This window comes from Musa acuminata, chromosome BXJ2-4, assembly GCF_036884655.1.
Source record: "Musa acuminata AAA Group cultivar baxijiao chromosome BXJ2-4, Cavendish_Baxijiao_AAA, whole genome shotgun sequence".
Taxonomy (NCBI): Eukaryota; Viridiplantae; Streptophyta; class Magnoliopsida; order Zingiberales; family Musaceae; genus Musa; species Musa acuminata.
In genome coordinates this window covers 44,690,734-44,714,533 of record NC_088341.1, presented here as the reverse complement: position 1 = coordinate 44,714,533, position 23,800 = coordinate 44,690,734, and the positions used below count along the sequence as shown (strand labels likewise).

At 39.6% G+C, this 23,800-nt stretch overlaps 4 protein-coding genes across 9 annotated transcripts; 3 read left to right on the top strand and 1 right to left on the bottom strand.

Annotated features, from left to right (window-relative positions):
• The first annotated feature begins 44 nt into the window (after positions 1-44).
• On the top strand, positions 45-8,858 carry LOC103983370 (PGR5-like protein 1B, chloroplastic). Its single transcript, XM_065106636.1, has 11 exons — positions 45-342; positions 1,711-1,826; positions 1,934-2,030; positions 2,162-2,262; positions 3,123-3,179; positions 3,863-3,939; positions 4,848-4,899; positions 7,692-7,802; positions 7,892-7,989; positions 8,062-8,133; positions 8,579-8,858. Exons 1-10 carry the CDS (start codon positions 141-143, stop codon positions 8,129-8,131), a joined length of 981 nt encoding a protein of 326 aa, XP_064962708.1. The 5' UTR covers positions 45-140; the 3' UTR covers positions 8,132-8,133; positions 8,579-8,858.
• Positions 8,859-9,196: 338 nt separating this feature from the next.
• LOC135611183 (mediator of RNA polymerase II transcription subunit 20a-like) lies at positions 9,197-13,159 on the top strand. The gene is made up of 4 exons (XM_065106640.1): positions 9,197-9,277; positions 9,347-9,698; positions 12,558-12,647; positions 12,720-13,159. Exons 1-4 carry the CDS (start codon positions 9,264-9,266, stop codon positions 12,942-12,944), a joined length of 681 nt encoding a protein of 226 aa, XP_064962712.1. The 5' UTR covers positions 9,197-9,263; the 3' UTR covers positions 12,945-13,159.
• Positions 13,160-13,290: 131 nt separating this feature from the next.
• On the top strand, positions 13,291-14,816 carry LOC135611182 (LOB domain-containing protein 30-like). The gene is made up of 2 exons (XM_065106639.1): positions 13,291-13,880; positions 14,244-14,816. Exons 1-2 carry the CDS (start codon positions 13,572-13,574, stop codon positions 14,814-14,816), a joined length of 882 nt encoding a protein of 293 aa, XP_064962711.1. The 5' UTR covers positions 13,291-13,571.
• A 143-nt stretch (positions 14,817-14,959) lies between these two features.
• Positions 14,960-20,282, bottom strand: LOC135611185 (uncharacterized). Of its 6 annotated transcripts, none has more exons than XR_010486454.1 (6): positions 17,448-17,658; positions 16,456-16,664; positions 16,221-16,352; positions 15,589-15,669; positions 15,370-15,500; positions 14,960-15,246 (listed from the first exon to the last, which is right to left on the bottom strand). XR_010486454.1 is itself a non-coding variant. In XM_065106644.1 (6 exons), the coding sequence occupies exons 1-5, from the start codon at positions 17,494-17,496 to the stop codon at positions 15,471-15,473; spliced, it is 501 nt and encodes a 166-aa protein (XP_064962716.1). In that variant the 5' UTR covers positions 17,497-17,658; the 3' UTR covers positions 14,960-15,246; positions 15,459-15,470. The 6 variants fall into 6 exon arrangements, 4 of the variants coding, with proteins under 4 accessions (XP_064962716.1, XP_064962715.1, XP_064962718.1 ...); XM_065106644.1 differs by having other exon boundaries at positions 15,459-15,500; XR_010486455.1 differs by adding an exon at positions 19,729-20,282 and having other exon boundaries at positions 15,024-15,500; positions 16,456-16,674.
• Positions 20,283-23,800: the final 3,518 nt, after the last annotated feature.

Below are 23,800 nucleotides of genomic sequence, written 5' to 3'. Positions count from 1 at the left end.
TGCGGATTCGCGATCAAAATGTTGTCGGCGGTGCGTCTCTCGTCCGCCACAAGTTGTTTCTGCCCGCGAACGAGTCATCACTCTCCCGCTGATCGGCGAGCGAACCCACCCCAATTATCTGAGCGGAGACGGCGACCGAGATGGCCTGCCTGGGGTCGCTCCTCTCCCCTCGCCTCTCACTCCCCCGTCACCGCCCTCTCCTCCCTGTTCCCGCTCGTCGCCAACCCTCTCGTCTCTCCTCCTTCGGCGGCCTGCGTCTTTTCGCTCCTTCACTTCGGTCCCGCTTCGATCACGGTCGCGAAGGGCTATCGCCGACCTTCAGGGCTGCCTCCGACCAGCAAGGTTAGAACTTCTCCACAGCCTCTCTATTTTTCCCCTAAAGAGCCATGGAACAGCGATTTCGCGTGGATTTTAAGTGGATAGATAAGTGGAAATAGCTTCCTGGAATTGCCGTTTTGGGGGTATGTTTCATTTGAGCTTGATAACACTTTTGCGTTGATAAGTAGAGGACTTAAAGATAATGAATCGCAAACCCTCTAAAACTGTGTGATTATAAATTCAATTCTATTGCGCTGTGATATTTGTCTCACCCCCTTAGTAGATGAAGAAGACACTTGGGAACAAGAAGCCAACCAACCTACAACACGGAACAGAACTAAACGGTTCTGGAGTAGTCTGCGCATGACACCCTCATTGTAATCTTCTGTATACATCTTTGCCTTTTAATATTTCAGTTTCATATGTCCTGGAAGTTAGAAACATTAACTTCTTCTCTCGAATGACTAAGTCACTCAGAAAGATGCAAAAATTTCAATCATATTCTCATAAAAAGATCCAATCAAGAATTTCATTATATCCGTTCCTTCTAAAATCGTTGTATGGTATTGACGGAAAAGAGAAGAGATCAGAGAGAAAGAGGTATGAAGGGGATATCGGAGAAAAGAAGAGTGATATAAGAGAGACGGGATAGAAAGAAACTACAGAAAGAGAGCAGTATTGATAATGAAAATTGCGATTTGTCTATGATGTCTCATAGGCATACAATAGTCGATATGTATAGCCTCACACCCTTATACCCTCTTTGCTCTTGATAATACGAGGCTGAACGAGGGCTTACAATAATATAAGTTGAGGAAAAGAAAGTTAATCTCATAACTATGCAAAATACCTCGTATGACAACTTAGAACTATCAAGATTTGAGTTTGAATATAAAAGTAACTAAGCAAACCTATATTGTCGCCATTTTAGAATTTTTGGACATAATTAAGTTTTAAATGCTAATCTAGAGACCAGTGTTGTCAAAGGTGTTATGCATTGAATGGTGCAAAGGCTCCAGATAGCGCTTGCCTGACTGAAGCAAGGCAATCATCACCTTCCAAAATTAGAAAAAAAATTAATAAGAAAAGCTTCAATCTAACATGAGTTTCATATCATTATATATGCAAATGTATGTGAATTATTGGCCACTTGATACAAAAAAGATATTTCTCTTGCATGATTTAATTAATAAGTTTGCTGAATGGCTGCCAATTGCAACTTGAACTTTTGTCTTGATGCTGCTTGAGTTATTATTGAAACTGTTTATTAATGTGTTCTGTCCTTGTAATTTATGTTTACTTATTTTCGTTTACATCTTGTGTGGAGTCAATTGTCCATGTTCATAATCTAAATCCAATTTTATCATTTCTCACACCGAGATTGGGTTGCAGGTGAGGTTCCGGGTGATGAGGTCATTGATAGCAAAATCTTACCATATTGCAGCATAGACAAGAAAGACAAGAAGACATTAGGAGAGCTTGAGCAAGAATTTCTGCAAGCTTTACAAGTATTAGCTACTGAATTTTACAATTCACTATAATATTGAACAACTTCCATTATTGTGCCTAGAGTAAACTTTATTTGATCATGGTTTTTTCTTTATTCTTGGCATAGGCATTCTATTATGAGAAGAAGGCAATTATGTCAAATGAGGAATTTGATAATCTTAAGGAAGAATTAATGTGGGAAGGAAGCAGTGTGGTCATGCTAAGTATGCCATTTGTCACCTATCTTGTTTCGCTAGCCTCCTCGCTATTTTGGTTGCTGATTTATTACTGTTAACTCCATTTATGAAGATAGCTTGAATAATGCCTTGGATTTTGCTCTATTACCTCTTAACAGGTCCAGATGAACAGAAGTTCTTGGAAGCTTCAATGGCCTATGTGTCTGGAAATCCCATACTGACAGATGCTGAATTTGATGAGTTGAAGTTGCGATTGAAGGTTCACTTGCATAACTTCTCTTTGGTTCATTTTAGGCAAAGGATAATTAATGAATATAAATCGAGAATTTGTGAATGGAAATCAAAATACCATGATATTGAAGGGTGGCCCAGTGCATGAGGCTTTTCCCGTTGTTGGGTCTAGGGAAGACCAATGGAAGCAGCCTTACTTTTACAAACAATAAGAGGCTGTATTGCATAAAATAATATCACAACATTGTTCAATGTAATTTTTTGTTGAATCCTTTGCTTGCATGTTGGAAAAATTACTACCTCTTAACCTGTTTATTTTTATGCCTAAGTGTGCTCTCTTTCATGTTTAGTGCATTTCAGCTTTAGAAAATAAGCTAAGGTTTGGAGTCTGGTACTGCTACTGAAATTGGAATGCTATGGATCAATATGTACTTTATGATATGGAACGCTTTGGTACAACGATAAAAGTATATTAAATACATATTTAACATGGTGATACCAATCGATATGGTTAGTAGACTGAGATAAAAGTATATTAAATACATATTTAACATGTTGATACCAATTGGTATGGTTGGTACTTGGTAGACTGATATGTGATGAACTATTATATTGGTACGATGCAGTCAGTATGGTCAGTATGCGATGGTTTTGGGATCATGAATTGAACTTCTCAATATAGTCAAATATAAACACAGTTATTTTAATAAAACTAAGGGCAACCCATTCTATAAAGTGAAAAATGATTTTCAGTTCTGCATACCATATTTTTATTTCTGAATTCATTCTGCTGATTTTATAAGAAAGAAATTTTCTCTTTGTTGTTCAGAATTCTGTTTCATGTTCACTTGTATTGTAGATCCTAATTTTTTTTCTCATTTCTTCTAGAAAGAAGGGAGCAGTATTGTACAAGAAGGCCCACGATGCAGTCTTCGTAGTAGAAAGGTATATTCAGTTAATCATTCTTTAATTAGATAATATAGATCTGTTAATTTCTGGATCCTGTAAAATCTTCAGTTGGCTTATTGGGTAAATATATTATTTTGTTTGTACCACTAGTTTCTTGTTTTGAATGCTTAGGTTATTGCAGGTTCTGTCCTGTTCATCATTGGCTCGATGTAATGCAAACATTTAATGTTTTATGATTCTCGAGTTATGAGTTATAATTAAGTAGAGGATCTTTATATGATAATGGCTGCTAGCGACTTGAAATGCGTCACATGTTAATGACCATAGACAGTTGCATTTGTAAGTTGTGGACTATATTTATGCTGTCTTGGTATCGTTATATGGCGTAAAAGAGAAACAGTTGCCTAGGAGTGTTGATCTTGGCATAGATTCTTTTTAGCCTTTTAAGGACCAATAGATAGTTGAGGAAGACAGCTCGTTGTCTTCTCCATTGAACAACCAATAAAAGATGATCTGAAGAGCAAAAATAAAATCTTTAGCATTAATGCCAGATTACTGGTAGAATGTGCATTGGTCAACTTCTTGGGCAACCCAGAGCATTTAATGTTGGGCTTAGAAATGTTATGACCAGCTAGACTTTGAGTGATTTGTTACAGTCTTCATTGTTCACTAAAGGTGTATAATATTAACGAAGGATAATTATGTTGTCATATGTGCAGGTTTACAGTGACTTGAATGTTGACTACTTCAAGATGTTCCTGCTGAATGTGCCTGCAGCTGTCATTGCTCTTACACTGTGAGTGATATCTGTCCACATAGTGCATGCCATTTCTATGATAATTAAGCCTGCCACTGTCGAATTGTTTTATATGATTGTTATAATTTTTTTTCATATCTCTATTATGTTCTATTTCATACATATAATGTTTTAACTTAATTAAACTTATCTATCGCAACTAATTTTAGAATGGAGCTTTTTTTATTCTGACACACTCCAAAAAGATTCATGCTTTCTCAGTTTGTCATATGCACATTTCATATTTGTTTGATTGGGGTTCCTAGATTTCAATTTGGATGATAATGCTATTTTTCCCTTGGCTTAGATCACCATACTCTGGTACATACAATGCTAACAAATGGTACCACTAACATTAGTGTGACAAGAATAAAGGCAAGAAAATGAAAAAGAGAAGGAATAAGATAGCATTCTTAGCATATGTATCAAATAAGAAACGAAGAGAAAAAAGGAATGAAATTTTATTATTGGCTTGTAGAAAGAAGAATAAAAAGGCAAATAATCTTCGCAAAGTCAGTCAGACAAATGCCTACCCAGTTTTTCATTTAGCATAAATTTTTCTATGAAGAACCAACTCTCGTTTCCTGTTCTTGTTTAACTTGAAATAGTCTAGAATCAACGTCATGAACTTTTTCTGGTTTACATGGTTCTAAACTTCTAATATTAGAATCCATTTTTGTAAGCTATACATGTTCAAAATACTAAATTTTAACATATGTGTGCATTTGTGATTGACCTCTGTATATATCACTTCTTCATGCGAGTTTAATATTTACTAACTGATGTTGCATTAACTTGTTTTGGAGCTTAAACCTAAAATAAATTTCAATAATCATTTACTTGTTTTTAGAGCTCAGTCATGAGATCTCTACTTAATACTTCTAAGTTCATCTACATTGTTTTAACAGGTTCTTCTTTCTAGATGATTTGACTGGCTTTGAGATCACTTATCTTTTGGAGGTGAGTAGCTCTTCCATGCCTTTATCTTTCCCCCTTCATTGAAGGTTACTTGGAAGCAAGCTTAGAGGAGAGCAACACAATAATGTGCTGAATTTTTGCTAGCATGATTTGATAATGTGTTTTTGGCAAACTGGTCCGATAATGTGTCATATATGCGCTGTAGCACCCCCGATTAGTCCCATATCGAAAGTGGACAAGACTAAGATTGGCTTATCAGGGTATGATGAGTGTATTATTATCAATTTCAACTTAAGTATTTTGGTCAATGGCTCGGGCCAAACAAATTTGATAGGTCAGTCAACCCATTAGACTTAAGACGTGACATTAGAGTCAACCTAGTATCTGAGTATAGTGAGGGGGCTCGAGTAAAAAAAGACTACTCGTGGATGAACGGTTTGATGAGTATACCATTATCAACTTCAGTTTAAGGTTTGTGCTAAACAAAGTTGATAAACTAGTTAGCCCATCAGGCTCGGGTTGTGACATGCACGCCCTATCCATGGATGTACAATCTTATTTTTAAAATTCTCATAAGAAAAGAGGACCAAAGCATACATTAGTTGCTGTGTGTCAACTGTCCCAAGGTCAAGTCCGAAAAAGATTACAACTTTGCATGGATTCAAAAGCCTCAAATCACTATGGTCAACAATATAAAAGTGGTTAGATCGGAGTCTCACTGCTAAAATGTCAACATCGTATGGGGGAATAAATATCTAAAAAGAAAAGACAGCCAATGTTTGAGGCTTTCATCAATGTGGGAGCAAAGTCCTGAGTGTTCAAGCGTGATGGTACTTGTGCTAGTAGTGTAACAAAGGATTTGAATTTTGACCATACCGGAATGGATTAGTTTTTACAGGTTCGAGGGTCAGCCGATATACAGATTAGGCAATTTCATCAAATCTAGTTCAATACCAGGTTAACCATGCAATACACTTACCATAACAGGTGGTATGCCCAGTGAACTTACCTTTACCAAGTTCTGTTGAGTGGTAAGCCTACCATCTGGTATCCATACCCATCCTAAACTTTTCCTCTCTTCCTTGGTTGCCCTTATCTTCTTCATTTTTTCTCCACCCCAGACTGGTGTGCACTGCCACCTTCCTCCCCCACCTTCTGGTCACCATCAATGCTTGTAACCTTGGATCCCCTCCTTGCTCGCTACCTAGTTCCCAATGGGTGTCCATGCTGCAAAATGACACTCTGGACATAATTTAACTATTGGAGCCATGATACTACAAAAAGAACATCTCAAAGAATATATTAGCCAAGCTTTACAAGGGACAACTCGAACCCTATCAGTCCTTTGGTACAGAATTACTTGCAATGGTGATATCAAACTTGGTGAACCTACATTTTGTGCAGAATATTCATCATCAAGACGAATCACCATCCTTTAAAGAACTTGTTGGAGCATAGGATAGCGACTCTCGCTCAGTATACAGTATATGATATTTAAGTTTTTCGACTTTGACAAATATAAGAGAGGTCAAATGAATCAGAGGGTGGATGCTCTTTCTAGCTATGTCCAAGGAAAGTGAGTTACAAAGATTTTCATCATCCATATTTCCTTTCCTGTATGATCTTGTAGTTAGTTATCTATGATGAGTTCTATATACGATGAGATTCAGCCTCTGCTCATCTGCAGGAAGGTTCCCATAGTGCTTGGAAACAACTGTAAATTGAAGGAGCATACTCTAGTTCAATTCTTTAATTCTCCTGTTATGGGACATGGAGGGAACATGAACAATTTCAAAAAGGGAAGTTCAAGCTTTTATTGGTCTTAGCATGTGGAAAGATATCTGCCATTGTGTCTCCTATGGTGGGTGACACATGAACCAAATGGTTAAGTACAAGGCATCTAGATCATCATGACTATTTCAGGGCTTACCTGCTCCAAAAAGAGTTTGGAAAATATGGCAACAAACATCATGCAAGAATTGCAAGCACTTGGAGAATAGTTACAGTTATAGTGACTGGTTCACTTATCAAATGTGCATATTGGTCCACATAATGACCATTCCAAAATGCTCAATGAGGGATTACAGACTCTTATAGATACAGGAGAGCAACTGAAATTATGGATAAATTTCTTGCTGTGAGCAAAATGGCTTTTTGTGAAGCCTCCTTGTATGAAAGATTATCCTCTTGAATCCTAACACACATGCCAAATACCACTTAAGTTGATGCATTTGATACTGAACTAAAAGAAAGGAAGCAACAAGAATTTGAAGAAGCATCTCTCCGTAAAGGATGAGCCTTGGTATAATGGTAATTTGCTCCTTTGTAACCTAAGCAACAAAGATTTAGGTGATGGAAACAACTTCTTTACTTGCAGATCTGTACATTGACACTCACCAGACCCTACCAAAGTAACACCACCTTGCAGATCTATTAGGTTGCCCAAAATATGAAGCTACAGAGAGAAAGGGACTTTTTCATAGGAGATGGGGTGCTACTTTAGCTCTATAAAAATCAACAAATTATATTATGTGTCCTACAAGCCATTTAATTTTCTTCTTGATTTCTGATCCCTTTTAATGTAATTCGACATATAAGGTTGGCAACCTGCAACTTGGAACTTCCACTATATGTAAAGGTCCATTATTTGTTCCACATCTTTAAGTTAAAACCATATCAAGGGGATAAAGATGCTCTTCCTACCTTGGTTGCTAGAGCTGATTGAAAATCAACCATATTCACCAATCAAAATTCTTCAAAGATTCTGCCTACAAACAAATTGTCATAACAGTGTCAATAGTTTTGTTGACTTATTGTATGTCGTCATGATGCAGTTGCCAGAGCCCTTCAGTTTCATCTTCACATGGTTTGCTGCTTTACCACTAATATTTTGGTTAGCACAAGCAATCACAAACGCCATCTTGAAAGATTTTCTCATCTTGAAGGTACTTCCTGCTCTTAGGTATCAAGAATTTTGAATAATTATGATGTCTTTCATGAAATATCAAACCAATATTTTCCATCCAATACTTAGGGTCCTTGCCCAAATTGTGGCACCGAAAATGTTTCTTTCTTTGGGACTATATTGTCAGTGCCTAGTGGTGGTTCTACAAACACGGTCAAATGCTCAAAGTAAGTTTTAACATTTAGGCAGTTTCCTCATTGTCCTGATTCAAAGAATAGCTTACCATGAATATTTTTCAGCTGTGGCACAACATTGGTGTATGACTCCCGTTCACGATTGATTACACTCCCAGAGCCAAGGGAAGCATAAAGGTAAACTTTACCATTTTCTGATTCCATGCATCTTATTAAGAAGGCATCGAGATTTGGGTTTGACAACTACAAAATTATGTAATCTGATTCCATCTCAGTGGCCACCTGGTGTCAGTATGGGACACAGATTTTAATCCTGGTCATGGCAAGATCAAGAATGTGCACTTATGAATTATTGACTAGACCCTTTGATCCTAATCCTCGTTTTAACAGTTAGTTGTTGTTTCCCTTCACAATTCTATCAAATATTCTTTTCCTTCATCTCTATTAAGTTATATGCCTATGTTTGTGGCACATAATTATCAATAATCTTAAAATTAAACATTAATGTTTCCATCAATCATCCTCTAGAATAACCTTATCGCACTTCCACAACCAGCATGATCGTCATATTAAAACCTTGATGCTTCTGTTTTGCCTTTTAATCTATCTTACTATTTTGCAGTTTCAAGAATAATCTTGCAGAGGAGCAACTTGATGGTAAGGGTGCATGTCGAACTCCAAATTCCCTTATGTATAGTATCGGAGAGATTTCATTGAACTATTGCCGGTCAAGATAAGTTTCTTCGGCACAATTGTATATAAACCGACACTGTTAAAACTCTAGTTTTCTGCTACAGTTGCTTCAGTAGATGAATAAGATGTAAATCGACCAAATTTCCTGATGATTATCTATGTAATTCTTTGTTATATAAAAGGATCCAAAGAAGAAAAGCTTTCTGTCATCAAGTTTTCAAAGTTTAAGATTTGCAATCATGGAAACTTTGAAATCTGTAGTATGGATGAAGAACAGGGACAAGTCTTATACTGTGAGCAGACAAAGATTTATTTGTAGTGATTCTTTTGCGTATACGTTTCATTTTTATACCTCTAAAAGACTTGCATAAGTTTCATTTTAATATCTCATTTTACGGTTAGCTTAATGATGCCGAAACTTCAAGCAATATTAACATATTTTTAAAAATTATAAATTCTTTATTGGCCATCAAACTTAGTTTTCGATGAACGTAATAAAGAATTATATATATATATATATATATATATATATATATATATATATATATATATATATATATATATATATATCGCCGCTGGTTATCTTCTCCAATCGCTCGATCAAGCGGCCGACCATGCCTGTGAAATGGTAAGAGGACAAACCCTTCCTCTCTCTCCCCCATCAATCTCAGCACTAATAACAAAACGAAACGAGCAGGCTGATGCACTGGCAGCCGAACTCGGGGGCAACGATGAGCAGCCAGATACTGGCGGAGGTGTGCCAGTGCGTGGAGGGCTTCGGCAGCGCCGCCAAGGAGGGTCGGTGGCGGACCACGCTCACCATCTACCGTCCCGTGGCCCGCGATCCGTCCTCAACCGCCACCTCCGCCCCGGTCCCCACGCCTGGCGACCTCCCGCGCGACTTCCTCGGCCTCACCCTACATGACCGCCCCGGCGCCTACTTCTTCATCCTGCGGCACCATCGCCTCATCCTCCAGGCGGACGCCAACGTCCAGTCCCTCATGGATAAGCTCCAGTCCTACAAGGCTCGCGTCGTCCTCCACTTCGAGGTGTTTACCCTTTTTCTCTGTTCCCATGTTTCCCTTTTACCTATTACCTATTTCCTATCTATTTGTTAGCTTTTACTTGAAGATTCGTTAGGTTTTACTAAAAAAATTCTTACTAGTTTCTCTATTCCCAATCTTTGCTTTCCTTCTTTCCCCTCTGTGGATTTCCCTCGAAGATTTGTTAGTTTCTACTCGAAGATTTGATAGTTTCCACTCTTTGATGCTTCTCCTGTTGGATCGTGTGATGAATCGTTGCTAGTGAGAGAATGTGTCAAGGTTCTTTTAATCTCTTTGATGCTTCTCCTGTTGGTTCCATCTGTCTGATGCGAACGATTTCCAATTGATCAAGAACCATGTAAACCCACACACCTAATCTTTGGCGGTACCTTCCTTTTTATATTTCTTTAACTTTTTTCTTTTTGGATCTTATTTTTGTTCTTCTTTTGTTCTTTTTTTTGTGGTTGTTGTTGGATTATATGTGTTATGTTAGATAATATAATCTTGTGTTTCGATTTATGACTTGAGATTCTCGGTCTGTAGTAAGTTTCATTTATTCCCTCCTTGCTCTTCGGTGTTCAAATGGATTGGATGTGGTTAAAGTTCTTGATCGGAACAATTTCCTCTGGTTCTTGTTGTTTTTAATCTTTATTATGCCCTGAAAGTCTAGGGTGTGCTGAATATTCTTTGTTGGAATAGTTTGGTTTTCTTTTCTTGAAAGCTTTCTTGCAAGTTTATGATGACTTTTCATTAAAAATTATTGTTAAGATGAGGGAAGGTTATAGAATTTTTTATGTTTTAGTTAGTTTAATGTGCTTAGAAATCTTGATTAGAACAGTTTCCTGTAATTCTCTTATTCTTTGTTGGAATATGTTGTTCTAGTTTTTTCATTCTTTTGAGCTTTCTTGTGATGCCTTCTATAAGCTTCTGATGACATTTCATGAAAGTGGAATGGAAGCTGTAAATTTTTGATGCTTTGGTTTATATGTTTGTTTGATGTAGTAACATTTATCAAGTAATTGAGATTTTCTCTATTTTGGTTTAAGATGGATATGTTTTGATTTGAATATGTTTTAACTTTTCATCAGTGCATAATTACTCCATTGATAATTTGTTTCGGTTGGTTCAAGTTTGACAATTATGCTATTTATTAGAATTTGATGGGTCCATGGATATCATTTTTCTGTTAATTTATAATTCTGGAGAAATTTAGAGTAAATGTCTTCTCAGTTTAGACAATTATGCTATGTATTATATCAGAAGAAATGGATTAAGTTATTATTGATGATGGTCTTTTGCCAGTTTCTTGCCATCATACAAAGATGCGAACCTTAATTGGAAAATGAAGAATTTTGCCAATGGTTTACAAATGTGACTTCAGATTTCTAAATTATTGTCGAGTATACTTAAGGCCATGGTTTAGGATACTGGATGAACTGTTAGATATCGGCCTGTGTATTACTGGTTTGACTAACCATTCTTTATAGACAATATAGGTCAATACCACTTTATATAATTTCTTTAATTATTATTTTCAATGAGATCAGATTAGTTTGGTATATCGCTCGGTGTCTCGGTATTGGGCCAGTCCAACTGGTTGTCCAATTGATGTCAACCTGGTATGGAAGACCTTGAGCAATGCAAAATTGGGCAAGCAAGGGACTGAGTAGATCAGTTGGCATACAGGTTAAGCTTATGACATTACATTATACCAAGAGCCAATGCTTCAGAATTCAATTATTACAAAAAGCTTCTAGAGGAAGGAAACATGACTAGCTTTTGGTACATTGAGCAATTTCATTTAAAAGTGCAAATAAGTCAAAGAATAGAAGGACAGATCGACCAAATGGAGGAATACATCACACAACTTGATCCAATTAGTTTGGTGCTGTACCGGTGGCATTGTTACTTGATACTCTTTGGACTTTGTCCTTGTGACGAATGCAGGGCCAGTAAGAATGGCAAGAGTTCCTCAATTGTAATCTTAGATTTTGACGAAAACAAACTGCTGTGTAATCAAAATTTGTTGAGGGCATCTGTTGATTGGTTCTTTGGTAGAAACTAGAAACATATTAACATGTGATGGTTAGCTTTTTGTGTTTTGACTTGCCTTAAAGTCTGATATGCAAGTGGACCTGATCCATGTGCACTTATTATATTAAGTAGAAATATATTGATATATGATTCCAGTGTGGTGGCGGCTTTTATTCTGAACTTTAATCTCCACACTATGTTAGTTGATCTGATTCATGTGCATTTAGGTGTGCTACACCAAATTACTAGAGCATGTAGATTATATTTGTTTACTTGCTATAATTCATTTCAATTGTTTGTTTATTAGTCTATGCAAATGGTTTAAATATGTTTTTCTTATGATGTTTGGATGATTTAATGAAACCTTTGAAATCTTCATTTAGCCAATTCCATATGCATCTTTATTTAGTTTTACAACAATAATTATAACAACAAAGTCGTAAGTTCCAACAAAGCTGTAAGTTGTAAGTCTATTTAGTTTTAGAATAATGATTTATATATCCTAAACCAACAATGAGTTGGAGCAATCTTTACGTCTCATTGGTTCTGAAAAACAAAATCGGGGACAAAAAAAAAAAATGCATACAACAATAATATGATTGCTATGACTAGGCCAATAGTTGCTTGAGTTGAAGCTAGAGAAATTAAGAAAGAAAGAAAATCCGCATTAATTACTAGAAAGTTGTATCAATTCTGGTAAATTCCAAGTTTGTATCAATTTTGTGTGGTCACACTATATAAAGAGTAACTATTAAGTTCACTGGATTAGTCTTTTCCCTTCATTTGGTCAAAGGTTTCTTTTGTTAATTCTTTTTACTTTTTTGTTTGTAGGGATTCCAGTATCAACTTGGAGACTTTATGTTGAGGGTGGGAAAATGTGTTCAATCGCATGCCGATACATTGAGGGGAATCATGATGGAGGTACGTACCAATGATTGATTTTTCGTTGCACATTCAGTTTGATCGAGGCTTTAATTTGTATTTACTTTGCAGGTAGAGTACCTTCCGCTATCTTCGATAGACAAGTCTAGGCAAATCATGGAAGACTTCTTAGACATATGGCAGGATGCAGTCATCAAGAAGTCACTGCCGGGCCAATTCATCAACGTCGAGTTGAACTTTGCAGACTACGGTCTGCAGGACCAGTACACTCCTCAGCACACTGCGCTTCAGTACGCCACTTGCATAGTGCAACTGATGGCTACGGTAAGAAGTTAAAAAGAGTACACTCTCGGACGGGGTGTATCTATTTATGGACTGCAAAGCTTAATTTGGTGAGGAGGAGGAGTGCATCTATCTATTCGAAGCACTGCAACAGAATGGTAGAAAAACAATCGTCATCATCGTGTCAACCAAAAGAGCTATTGTTTTAGTTAACTGACTCGTATTTTGCTCTCTGAAAACCAAATGCCGCCAGATGGTTTGACATTCTACGATGAGAATAGAGTTTTTTTTTTTTTTTTTTACTATTTTCTCATTTGCACAATGCCACATATTTTGAAATATTTTTAAGTTTTATATAGTAAAAAGAAAAAAAAAATAATCCGTGTAATTGATAATGATTACTTTGCCTATTACCAAACGGACTTTCTTTCCCAAATAATACCTCTCCTCTTTTTCTTTTCCTCCACTTTAATCCATCTCCTTGTAGGTTTCAGATTCTTGTTTTCTCCAAAACTCTCCGTTTCTTTCCCAACTCTTCAACGGGACAGTCGACACAGAGTCGAATATATATAACCACCAAGTAAAGAGAGAGAGAGAGAGAGAGAGAGAGAGAGAGAGAGAGAGAGAGAGAGAACTCTGGAAATAAATATAACCAAGTAAAGAAGAAGAGGCGAGGGTGATATGGATAGCAATACTTACAGCAGCCAGTTGGGGGGTGGTAGCGGAGGGCGATGCGCAGCTTGCAAGACGATGAAGAGGAAGTGCGTCAAGGGATGCATCTTTGCTCCCTATTTTGACGCCGAGAGAGGGGCGGCGCGATTCGCGGCGGTGCACAAGCTATTCGGTGCCAGTAACGTGTCCAAGCTGCTGCTCCAAATCCCCATCGACAAGCGGGTCGACGCCATCGCTACTCTCTGCTACGAGGCTCAGGCGCGTCTCCGAGATCCCGTCCATGGTTGCGTCGCCCATATCTTCGCCCTCCAACAACAGGTACAATTCTACGTACCCTCCTCCTTCCCTCACCGTGCTGCAGGGTTGTCAGGTCAACCGCATCCATGCACTCTCTTTGTGAGAGAAAAAGCCAAGAGAAGAAAGAAACCATCTCTTTCGTCTGTCTACAGTTCTTTGATCCTTAGTATATCCTTCCGCCACCTTTCAGATTCTACTCTTATAATGTCTGACATATAGTTGTCAGACTAGGATCTAGTTAACGTCAATTCCTGAACCATCATCATCCATGTCTTCTTCTTATAGGAACTCAAGAAGCTCCTTCTGCATGTTTCCTTATTTAATTATACGACCGACGCTTCTTTATTGGCTGATAGTGTAAGTCTGGGATTGGTGCTCGAGCAGGTGGTTAACCTACGGGCCGAGCTCTCCATCCTGCAAACCCAGCTCGAAGCTCTGCAAGAGTTGCCGCTTCCACCTGTGCCAACGTTCCCGTCGCCGACTCCCTTCAGCTCCATCCTGCCGACAACTTGGGGTCTTTCAGATGTCGAGGCTCCTCTGGTGCAACCATCACGGCAGCAGCATCAGCTGTGGACCGACGGGACACACCTACTGGCTATCTCAGGCGGTGGTGATGGCGTGGTGGCGAACTGCAGCTACGGGCAAGAAAATCTGTTAACGGGTCGGCCACCATCGAGCTCAACGTCAACTGCGGATCTCTCCACCTTTGTCGCCCCTGATCTGGTGCAACCGGCGAGCCTACATCAGCAGCAGCACCAACTCTGGTCTTTCCGGACGAACCTCCCCGATGGCATGAACTACGAAGAGAATTTCTTGTCAGGCACCGATCGGCTACCACCGACCATCCTGCCGACAACCGGGGATCGCACAGCGAGGCAACATGAGCCACAGCAACTCTGGGCCGACGGCACGAGCCCATCAGACAGCTCAGGCGGTGATGATGGAGAATGGTGGTGATGAACTGCAACCACTTCCCATCTCTGTCATGGGAATACACACAATTGCTCTTTTAATTACTTCCTATTGTTTTCGAAAACTTAGGGTCGGACCATTAATTCCTCTTCCTACTTGTAGTTCTCACTGTCGTGAGATGATGTACCACGCATACAACAGGCGCCTATTCAAGCATACATAAATGAAATGAGTTGCATGAATGCGAAGACGAGGATGTTGAAACTTCAATTTCAGTTTGGCAGTTGCTGTTATGGCAAATTGAAGAACAATTCAACATTCACTCGAGACAACTTTCTGATACTGCCCTGAACAATGGCAATGCAACCAAAATGCAGACTAGCTGACCAAAAAACACACAAGAAGAAGAAGAAGAAGAAGAGGTTTCAGTAGCTTCAGTCATTGAGTGCTTGGTTCATCATCAATTTCACTTCTCCTGCACAGGTTGGAAAACTATATGATAGAAGAAGTACAGAGAAATGATGCAATGAAACTACTATTACTATTAGAAATTATGATTATTGCAAGGAAATTGCACAAACTATGAGAAATAGCCTACCGACGAATTATCACGGTATAATGTGGAAAGCCAACATACGCAAGGCATGCCAATAGAAGCTGTGAACGTGTTATACTAAAACCTCTTACCAGAAGACTGCTCTATTTGGAGTCTTTATCCGATTGATTCTTCTGCGCAAACAGTACTATCCTTCGGTTAGCTCCTCATTTTTGTATGCAAGAAATGCTCTCATGTACAAAAGGAGGTTATACTTATTACCTCCTTGTCAGCTTCTAGACTTCTTGCCAGGTTTTCATTGTCGTGCTTCAAGGAATCGATCTCAGCCTCCAAAGTATTCACCTAGATGATCAAAATAGAACAACATGAGAGGAATCCTTGTGCCGACAAATTAACAGCATAGCACATGCGGTCGGTACAAAATGACAATGTTTCAAAGAAAATTACTAGGTTACATATGTTCTTTAGGATTCATCCATGATGATCCTATTCGTCAAGGTTGAAATGCTCTGAACTGTGGAAACACAGAGAAATCTTGATGGCAGAAAAACTTTTGAGTATACAACAGAGTCATTATTCGATCTTCAGCTAAACATATAATGGCTTCAATCTTAACAAACTTTTGTCGATCAAAAGACTCCATCATTTGTAAATTCTTTAAATTTCACAAAATAAGTGCTGTAAATTTTGCCAGAAGAAACCCTGATTGATTGAAAGCAATCCTGAAATCAGAAATCCTATGTATGCTATCCTCACGAAGGAAGCCAAAGAAGAGTGGCCTCTTCAAATGATTTCTCTGTTTTGAGGTTTTCTTTGCATTGATGATGTACCAACAGCATAGCAGCTTATCATCTTGGAAAATACCAAATAGTTATCCAAGAACTGTCTGGTACCTTCTGAAGAAGGGCCGAATTCTCCCCATGCAGCCTCTCGTACCACCAGGCTATCAATCCCTTCTCAGCTGTGCATTCGCCAAACCCCTTATCGCACTCCTCTTTCTCCTTCTGAAGTTTACTTGCATCATCCTACCCGATATGGGATACAATGAGAAGAAAATCAAGAAAAGCCACACACACACACACACAGAAGAGAGAGAGAGAGAGAGAGAGAGAGAGATAGAGCAGAAACCTTGCGATCTTCCTGGCGCGATCTTGTGAGTTGAGATATATGATCCTGGAGGCGCTTGCTGTCCTCTTGGCACTCGACGAGTCGCCGTAGCAAACTCCAAGAAGCGAACCGATCGTGGCAAGCGCCACATTCCCTCTCATCGCCGATGGGGCCCATCAAGCTCTTGGAGACGTCCACGAGTCTGGGATCCATGCCGCTTCCTTCAGTCTCTACCAAACCCTAAACCGGAGTCAGATTATACCAAAGAAAAGGAAAAAAAGAATCGGAGGTTGCCATGAAAGTAGCACGGACGAATCACAGATTGAGAAAGAAACACAAGGCCCGTGAAACAGAAATGGCTTGATTCGGAGTTAAACCCCACAAGAAATCGAGATAGAAAGCAAAGAAAGCCAGGGTTATCGATTAACAGAGAGAACCTGGAGATGCTTCAAGCTTCTTGTCTGTAGCGAGACAAGATCACAAAAGCGGTGGCGAGAGACAGAAAGGAGTTGAGGTCTTTAAATAGGGTTGCAGAGAGGCGGTTGGAGTCGACGATGGCGGTGGTTTGACAGTTGGGGGAACGGCCAGATCGAAGAGTGGCTCTTCGATGATGAGGTAAGGCTCAAAGAAAACAATAGGGAAATGACGTATGCTGCCAAACCAACGGACACGTACTGCATTCTGACCCCAAAAGAAAAACCCCAAATGAAGAGCTTATCAACTGAACCAATTGACATTTTCATATAATTTTATTTGATTATTGCTAGAATTAGTTTATGTTTAGACAAAATTTCCAATTCAATCATCAAATCCACCCGTTTCCATCTGCCAACTGATCATAGAATCGATACCAATCATTAGACAAGTGAGTAGAGAAACAAATGATGTATCAAAGACATTTCACACAAAACCATACTACAACTAGAAATTTTGGTCAAAATGGCACAGAAAAAACTCAAGTGAAAAATGCCCATTGCAATGTAGTTGAATCTTTCACAGAGAGATGATCACACCTTTGTCCGTTATATTCTTCTTCGCCAATATGACATGATGATTCAGCATTCATTTTTCACAAGAACCAGATATCTGAATGCAAACCAGAGGTTTATCAGCTTGCGATCTGACAAGGAATTCGGGGTTTATCAGCAAATTTGGTGTCACAGTTAGTGTAGTGTTGCTAGCCATTCTAAGCTTCCGGTCCTCCGTGAAAGTATTTGCTAACATCTGCAATTTCAGGCAAAAATTACAGATTCATGCGGTCATAAATTAATAAATTACATAACATGCACAATATATTTTCCAGAAGCACTTGACAGAAAAAGAAGCTTCTATATAGGGACTGGTCATCAATATTATTTTCATCATTGCATAAATCTCAAGTTAACTTGTGCCTAATTTAGCTTTTACCATCTTGTGGAGAATAATGTCTCAACTCTCAATATCTAGGAACTCAATGGTTTCACTAATTACAACATGTTGATAATAAAATTTCCGATGTTTGAATCAAGTAGAAAAGTTTTTGAGTCAAAGTGCATGTGTCAAATGATGATGATCACAACATCAAACAGCATCTAAATTTGATGGCATTCATTGAAAGATGTTTTGGAACACTTACAACCATATTCCAGAGGCATATCATCGAACAAAATTCACCCACAATTCTCAGATGGAACTGGTCAAAGACCGTGCAATGACTTGACTTAATAGCTACCATAAAAGCATTGTATCAAATATCAATACATATGATAAATTATATTAATGACGACTCAATCCCTGCAAAAAATAACTGCTGGTCCCAATAATTAGTTTGGTTACTGTGGTCTCTTGACCAAATAAAACTTGAATATTCAATAGGCATTCTCGAGCTTGTCATTTGTGCTTCCATTAGCAAACTCTTTGATGTAATTAGTGAGCTTTGTAATCTTTCCTTTTGTCACCTATATATTTATTTGACAGCCGTAGTGTGATAGGTGTAAGATTAAAGTTGACAAGGAGCTCTCTGTGTCTGCCTGGAAAAAGAACAACCAAAACTATCATTCTGCAACCTAAAACCAAAAGAAGCAAGTCTAAGATCATCAACATAAAAAGGTGGTTTCTTTTTTATGTGACTATAAGCTATTTTTAACTCCCAACTTTATGCAGACTATCAAGATGATACCTCACATGTTGAAATTTCAATCAGATGTAAATGATACACGTGTGTCAAAGTTGAAACCAATCAAGGAGAACCATTTGCCTCCTATACCATTCTTGTCGATGTTGATTGGACAAAGAACAACCTAAAACATCACTCTGCTACCTAAAACCAAAAGAAGCAAGTCTAAGATCGTCAACATAAAAAGCTGGTTTCTTTACCATGTGACAATAAGCTATTTTTAACTCCCAACGTTATGCAGAATATCAATATAGTGCCTCACGTGTTGAAACTTCAATCAGATGTAAATGATACATGTGTGTCAAAATTGAAACCAATCAAGGAGAATCATTTGCCTCCTATATCATTCTTGTCGATGCTGATTGAAGATCTACAGCATTCACAAATGGAGATTCTTTATAATTATGTTAAGGAGAGATTACAAACAGAAGTGGGAATTTGAAGATCACTAAATGCCACAAGTCCCTATTGCTCCACCTTAGCCATTGGATCATCAACATTGTTGTTGGAAAGCTGTAAAACAGCCCATTTAAGGCTGACCAACGTTAAAACATGGTTGACCAACTTGGGTGCGCTACCATCCCTGTCGCTAGGGCCGGGCGGAGCTTAAGCTGCTTAATAGGCATCGGCAGCTGGGGGAAAGCACAGTGAAGCCACATCGAGGGATCTATCAGGTATTGATGTCTCTGTTCTGTTCATACTTGGAAATAAGCTACTTGGAAATATCAGGAAAGCTCTACGACTCCTATTCGGGAACAATCTAGACCTATCCACCTTGACTTTCCTTATTTCTATCAATCCAAATTTAGCTCATGTTCACCAAGGAGACCTCTCATCTACCCCTAACTACATAAAAGAAGATATGGAATTGGATCTCTTTTCAATGGCAAAGTGATAAGCAACCGACCAACTCTGCCCATAAGAGAGGTCTTACAAGCTATTAGATAAATCATCCGGCAGGCAGCCCTTGGAATGGCTTATGCACACCCCCTGGCACCCAATGTAAGGTTCGAATTGCAGTAACACAGTTCAGGTTTTCACCCAAAGAACATGGTTGAAACATATAGGATCTTGAATAGAAGAACAACCATACGGATTTTAAAGAGACCATTCAATTAAGAAGAGATAACCTAACTTACCTGCAAAAGGAGATCAGGATCATACTCTTCTTCTTTTCCCGTATGCTTGGTGTGTGTCGGAGCCGTAGTGTACTGCATCCCGCAAGAGCTCAAGGAGGCGGATCGTAGCAGCATTTGGCCAACCTAACGCAATCCAACCAGTGCAGCACCTCCGAATTGGGATCCCGCTCCACCACCACATCCCCGACGGTTATCTGCACCACCCCCCTGTACGCCGTGATCCTCCCCCTGACCCGGACCAGTTTCCCCAGCTGCACGGCTGCGGCCTCCTCGCGAGCCATCTCAGCGGCCACGCCGAGGTCGCGCTCGCGGTCGGACTGGTGGTTGAGCCAGAGGATGCAGGGGATGCACCCGCTGCCGTCGTCCACCAGGAAGGAGAGGTACTTGTCCTTGCGCTCGCGGCTCACCACCACACCCACGGCTTCGGCTCGCGATACGGGCTTACCCTTCCGGGTGAAAGAGGGAGGGCGGGAGGCGTGGTGGACGGCGAGGGAGAGGAGATCGGCGGCCAGAAGCTTAACGTGAACGGCCATTAGGGGTTTGAGTACATTTGGGCATCCGATGTTTTCGAATTTAAGATCTTTTACTTATATACTTCTTTCAATTTTCTTAATATCCCCAACCAGTTTTTTCTTTTCTAATATTCAAAACGTCTTTATACTAAAATTAATTAATTAATTAATTAGTTAATTAATTATATATATATATATATATATATATATATATATATATATAGAGAGAGAGAGAGAGAGAGAGAGAGAGAGCTTGTATTTGCTGGAAGAATGACGAGGGGGCCATTGCAGCTCCTCGAGCCGTGTCCGGCCTTCCGGAGTTGACTCATGTCTTCTCTAATGGCTCTCTGCAGATTGCAGCAGTCATACTTTGTTGAAGGAGACTTGGTGATGCAAATACTGGTCTCAGCACATCCTTTGCTCTCTGTCTTCAAGAACAGTTGCGATGGCTGTAGATGCATTTGGTCGATGCGAGGAGGAGACATTGATCATCATCGTCGCATGCGTAAAACGTGACACTCGTTGGAAAAGGAGCCCAAATTCCTACTCTCCTGCAAAAACTACAGTGGCTTGTTGAGGACGAGTCGGATGAAATGGGTGCAACCGAGCCGTGTACCTTCTTGATTCGCCCACCATCTGTTTGATTTATGTCCCTCATGATGTAACCCATATCCTTGAGAAGCAAACCACATGCAGTCACTTGGATACTCCCATATCAAATCTGGGGAATGAGAGTTAGCCATTGTGCATGGTGGGGGTGGGGGAGGTAGTGGTGGATTCTCAGGCATTTGTCATGCGACCTTGTCCTCTTACACTTCCCCGTCCACCAATCGCATGCTCCCTCTTTCGGTGCATGAACGAGTACTTTTGATATATTTATATGCTTGTTCATGGCAAATTCCTTTGCCACTTTGTGAGAGCATCAAGTCCTTGTTTGTGCAAAGAGGAGTAAGGAATACAAGGAAGGAGAGAGCGAAGGGGGAAGCAATGGAGAAGGAAGAGGCGAAGGCACCTGATGTGAGTCTCAAGGAGCTCTCCAATAGGCTCGAGGAGTTTGCCAAGGAAAGGGACTGGGAGCAGTACCACAGCCCGAGGAATCTTCTGCTTGCCATGGTATTGCTTTGTCCCTCTTGCTTGCTCATCAATACTTGCATGTATGTCTGTGTTCATTTGCATAACTCTGCAGTTATTTCTGATTATAATGCGAAGCAATTGATGGTCCAAATAAGCTCACAGTAAACCAGAATAATACAGGGTTGTCATGGCTTTTCTTCAGCATGATAGGATGATTCAATCAACATAGGAAATTGTATTACTTCCCCTGGCTGTACTGACTTTGTTCTTCTTCTCATGGATCATGCATTAGAACTTGTATGAAAACAAATATCTTTGCTACTTCTTATGTTGTGATTGGAAGATCCATGATAAAACCAAAGAATTTTCTGGACTCTGCAAATCCATGTAATCTAATTGTGGACAACAAACAAAGTTATGCTCATCCCAAGTGTTGATTGTTCTCTCTTTTCTGATGAGAGCTGCTCATGTCTAGTTTTGATTATGCCCCTATGAATTCATAGGATATCAAATGTATGGTTCAAACAAGGCTTTTATTTCCTCGTATGATGTCTTCAGCATGCTTCCATGTGAACAATCAATAACACAAAATAGTTGGCTTATCTTATGCTGATCCATCATGCACAAAAGTAGTCAAATTCTCCACCATTTTGGCACAAGGAACCTTTTGATGTTGGGCACTCCAAGTGGGGGGCACACTAAGAGTAAGGCAACAAACCCCAATTCCAGACTAACCCTGTGCACTCTTTAGTTGGCATCCTTAAAATGGTGCAAGGGTGACACTGTGCCAAGTGCATGTGGTTCTCATTATGATGTTGACTCTGTCAAGGCCTCTGTTAGCAGCAACAACAAGAAAAGCATTCTTATAATGAATGAGTGAGGTGGAAGTTTGTCTTCCATTGTGAGACTAACATCATATTTCTTCCTTGGTCAAGCTGCTGCACCTCTATAACACTACACTTCTCTCAAGTATGAGCATTAGGTTTGCGGTTTAGTCATAATGACAAGACCACATTCTCTTATGAGCTACTAAATCTAGCCACTATCCGATTCACAGAAGCCAAATGTTGAACAACTCATCTTACAAACATTCAGTATGCTCTTCTGCATCCTCTTGATGTCTTGAACATAGTCTGAATGAAGTGACTGAACTCATCTCTCTCTCTCTCTCTCTCTCTTGAACAGGTTGGTGAAGTGGGGGAGCTGGCAGAGATCTTTATGTGGAGGGGAGAAGTGGCGAAGAGCCTGCCGAATTGGGAGGAGTCCGAGAAGGAGCATCTGGGAGAGGAGCTATCAGATGTGTTGTTGTACCTGATAAGACTGTCTGATATCTGCGGCATCGACCTCGGAGATGCAGCAACCAAGAAGATAGTCAAGAACGCTATCAAGTATCCTGCAAAGGCCACATGAGAACCGATTGCTTTCATCTTATGCTTTGTTGCGCAATCTCTGTTCGTGTCTGATGAGCCTCTGTTAGAACTCAAAACTTCTGAGAGTTGCATCATCTGGAAGCATGCACAGCAATGGGAGTAAAAATCTGATGAGATGTTTGGTGGTTGTTCCTTCAATTAACATATATTCTTGGTGGACTATTGTTGCATGAGGCATGCAAAATTTCTTGCTCGTCTGAGAGTGAGCATCCAACAACACAGTGGGTGTCTCTTCTTGATGATGACCAGCCCATGGCCTCTTCTTCCTCTAGCCCATATGTCAACCTTGACTACTATACATCTTGTGCTTGCCTCTATCACTCTACAAGGAATACCAAAGTCAGCTCAAGTATTGATTCCGGAAGAAACTAAATCACAGTAAATGTACAAAATATGTTGAAAATAACTTGACCTACTCATTCGAATAGGTTGGTTGACCCAACTTGAGATGTTGTAGAGTCAAATTGGAATTGATCTCGCAACAGAGAGTTGAGATGCAAAAGTTCGACTTGATCTCTTTAATGCTTAAGTTTATAAAATCTCAAAGGGATATGATAGAAGATGACCGACTTCTTAGAATTCTTTGTGGTTAGAATGGTTGAGCCGATTAGAATGACTAGTGATGGACGATATGGTATGATCACCTTAGGGTGGTGGTTTCGACCGTCGAGGTGGCATGTTAATCCTAATATCCATGCCATCATCTGTTTTGGCGTCCATACGTCAAACTCCTATCTGTATCCAAATAGTGTTTTAAATAGGACACAAATGCGATGTAAAATGTTGCAGTTGAGCACAACATGAAGTTGCCTGGAATCTTACACAATTACATCAAAGCGATAATGTTCTTCAAAGGATGCTTCAACCACTGAATTGGGGGAGAAGCTTCATGGTCGGTATCGAGAATAGGTGCCAGTAGGCTTAAAGTCCTCACAGTCTCTAGAGAGACACCGGTGCTTCTCGTTGATTGCCTCGCCTCGAATTCTGATCCATCATCTCCACGACATGGAATCAACAAGTCGTATCACATCAACTCTCAAAACTGGGAGTCCGTCC